The 7,500-nt window shown below is 46.7% G+C and overlaps 1 protein-coding gene across 1 annotated transcript in view; it reads left to right on the top strand.

Annotated features, from left to right (window-relative positions):
- LOC310856105 (thrombospondin-3a-like) overlaps positions 1–7,500 on the top strand; it is a 35,966-nt gene that overhangs the window by 24,294 nt on the left and 4,172 nt on the right. Inside the window, exons 9-12 of the mRNA XM_083761327.1 lie at positions 867–1,007; positions 3,462–3,536; positions 5,142–5,294; positions 5,980–6,090. Coding sequence (XP_083617453.1) covers positions 867–1,007; positions 3,462–3,536; positions 5,142–5,294; positions 5,980–6,090 — 480 coding nt within the window. The remainder of the gene's footprint in view (positions 1–866; positions 1,008–3,461; positions 3,537–5,141; positions 5,295–5,979; positions 6,091–7,500) is intronic.

Here is a 7,500-nt window from a genome sequence, read left to right as displayed (position 1 = left end):
TAAAAAATAAACCAATCTACAAAACTAGCGTCATTCGTATTGTTGACCTATACACTGACACCACAACGCGTATTCAGGGCGGAGTCACCCCCCCACAGGGGGGAAGCTGTGATTTGCTCTCGTTCACTGCAATGCAATTTGCGGCATTTCCAAAACAATATTGCGCAGAGTAGCGATTATCAAACGCATTTGCAATGCCATACGTTGAAAGATCTGTTGCCCGTGGACAATAAGGCACGCTATACCTCCGCAAGTTAGATATTATCGGCATAGATGTTTGTCCGTATGTGATTAAGGATTGGAAAAAGTCACATTGGCAGCCGTAGAAAATTCTGCCCAGGGTAAAAAAAAACGGATGTGACGTTTTTGGGCGTTCCTGTCTTGCTCCGTGTCAGTGTATATCCATAATAGACCAACTTTCGTTCAACTTTGACCCCTCTGTCACATGGTACTATTCTCTCTGTGTTCAGTATCACTACGCCGCATAGAACACTATGGTGTTCTATGCGGCGTAGCTGTGGCGGGATACACTGCCAAAGCTAGGTGCTATGCAGCTGCCCCGCGGCGGCTAGTTAGCTAGCTACGGGGTTTCAACGCGACGGCACATACGAGGTTTACTTTTGATTCGTTCCGGTTACTTTATAAGTTTTGTTTTGTGTCATAGAGGAAAATAATAGTTGTGTGTCTGTGTGTGTGTGTGTGTGTGTCTGTGTGTGTGTATGCGTATGCGTGTCCGTGCGTGTGCGTGTGCGTGTGCGTGCGCGTGCGCGTGCGTGCGTGCGTGTGTGCGTGTGCGTGTGCGTGTGCGTGTGTGTGTGTGTGTGTGTGTGTGTGTCTGTGTGTGTGTGTGTGCGTGCGGTCCACAGTGCATGGAGGCCCAGCCCTGCTACTCCTCCTCAGCCTGTGTGAACACGGCCTCGGGCTTCTCGTGCGAGCCGTGCCCCCCCGGCCTGTGGGGACCGCCCCTCGTTGGCGTGGGGGCGGAGTTCGCCAGGAAACACAAGCAGGTGACACACACTATAGTTGAACTATTTTTAAACCCGTTCTGACCTGAGGTCAGATTCTAAAAATGTCTTCTACGTCCTGACAGTTTTCCATTCTGACCTGAGATCAGATGTCTTCTACATCCTGACAGTTTTTCATTCTGACCTGAGATCAGATTCTAAAAAATGTCTTCTACATCCTGACAGTTTTTCATTCTGACCTGAGATCAGATTCTAAAAAATGTCTTCTACATCCTGACAGTTTTCTGAAAAAGCTATGTATAGTCTCTTGAATTGTTTTCATTTAGTTTTAATCACATTTTAGTCAGCCTGTAATGTTTCAGTGTTAGTCTATAGTTTTAGTCGACTATAAATAACATTAGATTTTAGTCGACTAAATCTAGTTGTTTTTGTCGACTAAAAATGTATTCTGCATGGCTGTCGATTTTACACTTAGAAAATAACAGATCTACAAGCTCACCACGCGTCGTGGCGTGTGGTGAGCTTGTAGATCTGCTTTTTTCAGCATGCAACCAAGTGTAAAATGACTTATAGGCTACTGGATCTCTTGTCCACCAGTCCCCTTTGCTAACATTTTAGTTTACAGTTTGTTGACGAAATTGTCAATATATTTAGTCTCATATACTGTAGCTATTATTAATTATGAATAGCTATTATTAATTCAGTTTCCATTTAGTTCCATTTTCTTGTCATATAGTCGACAAAATCAACAATGGACACACGCACGCACGCACCCACGCATGCACACACGCACCCACGCACGCACAAAATGAATGCCAGCAGGTTACTTATCAAGACCCAGCAGGCTGTGTATACTGTACCGCTGCCTGTTACTGTATATACTGTACCGCTGCCTGTTACTGTATATACTGTACCGCTGCCTGTTACTGTATATACTGTACCGCTGCCTGTTACTGTATATACTGTACCGCTGCCTGTTACTGTATATACTGTACCGCTGCCTGTTACTGTATATACTGTACCGCTGCCTGTTACTGTATATACTGTACCGCTGCCTGTTACTGTATATACTGTACCGCTGCCTGTTACTGTATATACTGTACCGCTGCCTGTTACTGTATATACTGTACCGCTGCCTGTTACTGTATATACTGTACCGCTGCCTGTTACTGTATATACTGTACCGCTGCCTGTTACTGTATATACTGTACCGCTGCCTGTTACTGTATATACTGTACCGCTGCCTGTTACTGTATATACTGTACCGCTGCCTGTTACGACGTGAAAAAACGGACTTACGTGACCGGTTGGTCCAGACTGAGGTTAGGGGCCCGGGGCCATGGCTCAGCGGTCCAGACTGAGGTTAGGGGCCCGGGGCCGTGGCTCAGCGGTCCAGACTGAGGTTAGGGGCCCGGGGCCGTGGCTCAGCGGTCCAGACTGAGGTTAGGGGCCCGGGGCCCTGGCTCAGAGGTCCAGACTGAGGTTAGGGGCCGTGGCTCAGCGGTCCAGACTGAGGTTAGGGGCCCTGGCTCAGCGGTCCAGACTGAGGTTAGGGGCCCTGGGCCGTGGCTCTCAGCGGTCCAGACTGAGGTTAGGGGCCCTGGGCCGTGGCTCAGCGGTCCAGACTGAGGTTAGGGGCCCTGGGCCGTGGCTCAGCGGTCCAGACTGTTAGGGGCCCGGGGCCGTGGCTCAGCGGTCCAGACTGAGGTTAGGGGCCGTGGCTCAGCGGTCCAGACTGAGGTTAGGGGCCGTGGCTCAGCGGTCCAGACTGAGGTTAGGGGCCCTGGGCCATGGCTCAGCGGTCCAGACTGAGGTTAGGGGCCTGGGGCCCTGGCTCAGCGGTCCAGACTGAGGTTATATACTGGTTGATTATCGGTTAATTTTCCGTTCGAATCAGGCAATACTTACTGGAGGCTTTAAGAGGCATGGTGCCAGAGGTTCACAGAACAACACAGAGGGTTTATCCCATTCTGACCGGGCACCCATTCTGGTGTCGGCATCATGTCATGCTTTAGCTATTGAAAAATAGCAGATCTACAAGCTCATATCGCGCCACCGAGTGGCGCGATACGAGCTTGTAGGTCTGCTATTTTTGAAAAAAAATCGAAGAGCGACTGACATTTTTAGAATCTGATCTCAGGTCAGAATGGGTTCGTCAGACCAGTGTGTGTCCGGCGGAAACCTCGTTATGAATCTGATCTCAGGTCAGAATGGGTTAAGAGGCAAAACAACGACATTCATCTCTGACGGACTCCATGAAAGATATTTTGTCGATGCATTCATTCAGTCTCTGCTTCATCACTGCTGTCTGTCTGTCTGTCTGTCTGTCTGTCTGTCTGTCTGTCTGTCTGTCTGTCTGTCTGTCTGTCTGTCTGTCTGTCTGTCTGTCTGTCTGTCTGTCTGTCTGTCTGCCTGTCTGTCTGTCTGTCTGTCTGTCTGTCTGTCTGCCTGTCTGTCTGTCTGTCTGTCTGCCTGTCTGTCTCTCTCTCCCTACAGGAGTGTTCAGACATCGATGAATGTGTGGAAGTGGCTGACGCTTGTGTTCCCAACTCTGTCTGCACCAACTCTATAGTGAGTCTATTCTATGTGTACCAACTCTATAGTGAGTCTATTCTATGTGTACCAACTCTATAGTGAGTCTATTCTATGTGTACCAACTCTATAGTGAGTCCATTCTATGTGTACCAACTCTATAGTGAGTCCATTCTATGTGTACCAACTCTATAGTGAGTCCATTCTATGTGTACCAACTCTATAGTGAGTCCATTCTATGTGTACCAACTCTATAGTGAGTCCATTCTATGTGTACCAACTCTATAGTGAGTCTATTCTATGTGTACCAACTCTATAGTGAGTCCATTCTATGTGTACCAACTCTATAGTGAGTCTATTCTATGTGTACCAACTCTATAGTGAGTCTATTCTATGTGTACCAACTCTATAGTGAGTCCATTCTATGTGCACCAACTCTATAGTGAGTCCATTCTATGTGCACCAACTCTATAGTGAGTCCATTCTATGTGTACCAACTCTATAGTGAGTCTATTCTATGTGTACCAACTCTATAGTGAGTCCATTCTATGTGTACCAACTCTATAGTGAGTCTATTCTATGTGTACCAACTCTATAGTGAGTCCATTCTATGTGTACCAACTCTATAGTGAGTCCATTCTATCTGTACCAACTCTATAGTGAGTCCATTCTATGTGTACCAACTCTATAGTGAGTCTATTCTATGTGTACCAACTCTATAGTGAGTCTATTCTATGTGTACCAACTCTATAGTGAGTCTATTCTATGTGTACCAACTCTATAGTGAGTCTATTCTATCTGTACCAACTCTATAGTGAGTCCATTCTATGTGTACCAACTCTATAGTGAGTCTATTCTATGTGTACCAACTCTATAGTGAGTCCATTCTATGTGTACCAACTCTATAGTGAGTCCATTCTATGTGTACCAACTCTATAGTGAGTCCATTCTATCTGTACCAACTCTATAGTGAGTCCATTCTATGTGTACCAACTCTATAGTGAGTCTATTCTATGTGTACCAACTCTATAGTGAGTCCATTCTATGTGTACCAACTCTATAGTGAGTCTATTCTATGTGTATACCAACTCTATAGTGAGTCCATTCTATGTGTACCAACTCTATAGTGAGTCTATTCTATGTGTACCAACTCTATAGTGAGTCCATTCTATGTGTACCAACTCTATAGTGAGTCCATTCTATGTGTACCAACTCTATAGTGAGTCCATTCTATGTGTACCAACTCTATAGTGAGTCCATTCTATGTATAAGTGTAGCATTAGCCCCCTCTACTGGACAAATTTCCCCTACCATAAGCCCTCAATGAATTGAATTGAATTGCATTGAATTGAATGGGGCTATGGGGCTATGTGCCGCTTATTTCCATCGCTCAAAAATCAGCCAATTAGCACAAAAACCCAACCCCCATTGATGGCTTATATTAGGGGAAATAGCCAATAATGCACTTTTGCACAAAATAACACCTGGACCTCTTCGGTGGGGACGTAACAACTACAAATAACACCTGGACCTCTTTGGTGGGGACTACAAATATAAGGTCAAAACGACCCCAAAAATATCCCTTAAACTTGCTCTCTCCCCCTCTCTCCCCCTCTCCCTCTCCCTCTCCCTCTCTCCCCCCAGGGCTCCTACAGGTGTGGGGGGTGTAAGGCTGGTTTCCTAGGCAACCAGACGGCGGGTTGCGTGGCCATGAAGTCGTGCGCGGCGCTGCCGTTCAACCCGTGCGACGCCAAGGCTCACTGCGCCATCGAGAGGAACGGAGACGTGACCTGCAGGGTGAGTTCAGACACAGGTACCGACCCGCCAAGGGGGCCCTGAACTAGAAGGGGGCCCTGAGCTAGGGGGGGCCCTGAGCTAGAAGGGGGCCCTGAGCTAGGGGGGGCCCTGAGCTAGAAGGGGGCCCTGAGCTAGGGGGGGCCCTAAGCTAGAGGGGGGACCCTGAGCTAGGGGGGGCCCTGAGCTGGGCTGGGTGGGGGGGGCCCTGAGCTAGGGGGGCCCTGAGCTAGGGGGGCCCTGAGCTAACTATAAAGTGCTATGACTATATACATAAAATGCAATTCTAGTGCTGTCTACATAACAACATGCTATAAGTCTGTATACAATGATATCTGTACAAGAGTGCTTATCTAAGGGCTACGGGCCACCATGGAGTCTGAACAGGTGGACATACATAATGTATTGATTTGAAATGTGTGTGTGTGTGTGTGTGTGTGTGTGTGTGTGTGTGTGTGACTGTGTGTGTGTGTGTGTGTGTGTGTGTGTGTGTGTGTGTGTGTGTGTGTGTGTGTGTGTGTGTGTGTGACTGTGTGTGACTGTGTGTGTGTGTGTGTGTGTGTGTGTGTGTGTGTGTGTGTGTGTGTGTGTGTGTGTGTGTGTGTGTGTGTGTGTGTGTGTGTGTGTGTGTGACTGTGTGTGTGTGTGTGTGTGTGTGTGTGTGTGTGTGTGTGTGTGTGTGTCACAGTGTAACGTGGGCTGGGCGGGGAACGGACACACCTGTGGCGTGGACACGGACCTGGACGGATACCCTGACCGCTCTCTGCCCTGCATGGACAACCACAGGCACTGCAGACAGGTAGGTCAGAGGTCAAAGGTCACATCTCTCTGCCCTGTATGGACAACCACAGGCACTGCAGACAGGTAGGTCAGAGGTCAAAGGTCGCATGACCCCCTGAGCGCTCTCTCTCTCTGCCCCGTGTGTGGGCGACCAGGAGCACTGCAGACAGGTGTGCTGATTGGTCAGCTACAGTACAGCACTGCATCTGTTCCACTGCAATATCAGAGAATACATAAATACTGATGATTGATCAGCTACAGTACAGCACTGCATCTGATCCACTGCAATATCAGAGAATAAATGAATACTGATGATTGGTCAGCTACAGTACAGCACTGCATCTGTTCCACTGCAATATCAGAGAATAAATAAATACTGGAACAAACCACATAATCTCTGCTGTCCGGAGGAAACCTCACAATGAGATGTCCACATGTCACAAACACAAACAAATACACCATACAATGGCAATAGTGGCGTGCACAGATAGACACTAGGGGGTGCTAGAGCACCCCCTGCCCTTTTGGCAATTTTGCTCTTAAAAAAAAAAAAAAAAAAAAAACTTTTCTTTTTTTTCTTAATTTGTAGTGTGTGGACCATGCGGTGACATTGATCAAATCTTGATAAAAAAAACGCTTCTACTATTTTATTTAGGCCCCCACACAATCTAAAGCTATGTTTATATATGTCAGTGGTTCTTCGATTAAAAAGAAAATAGCAGACCTACAAGCTCGTAGCTATGAGCTTGTAGATCTGCTATTTTTCAATAGCTATAAAGCACCCAAATGGGTTCCCGCCCCAAAATGCGCTGCACAAGGTGCCCTTTTTTTTCACTTGAGCACCTGCCTGCGCTCTAAATGTCTGTGCACGCCACTGAATGGCAATATAACTTTTACAGACACGAAAAACAAAACAACTGGGAACATACCGCACCGTATGCGCCTTCTGCACAAACTTTTAGGAGTTCAGTTATTAGTTCTTGTTCTTTTTTATATTATTTTCTTTCTTATCTTTTGTGGAGACTCTCTGACATGAAAGAGCTCCTCTCTTCACCTCTGCTCTGTTTGTTCTGCTGCCCAAACATGACCAAACCCAACAGGTGATTGAAATGAGGTGATTAGCTGCTTTAGGTGAGCCTAATTCAACCTGCCCATGAAACAGACAAACAGAGCACAAATACAGAGCACAGTAGATGGCGCTGTCTCACCATGCATTCACCATACAAGTACCGAAATATACAGTTTATTGCCCAAAACAAAAATACAATTTACCATATTATGCATTTTCAGAAAAAATAATCTAAATTAAATATTACAGCATACCCATAACTGGGACAGCTACACTGATAAAACCTCATGTTTCTACTGTATGTCAGTGGTTCTGAATATTCCATGTCAAGGACCCGCCGACCCCTCCCCATCTGAAAAG

Source organism: Protomyctophum parallelum, assembly GCF_964188405.1.
Source record: "Protomyctophum parallelum genome assembly, chromosome: 3".
Lineage (NCBI taxonomy): Eukaryota > Metazoa > Chordata > Actinopteri > Myctophiformes > Myctophidae > Protomyctophum > Protomyctophum parallelum.
Note: the sequence above shows the minus strand (reverse complement) of the source record. Positions and strands in the feature narration are given on the sequence as shown.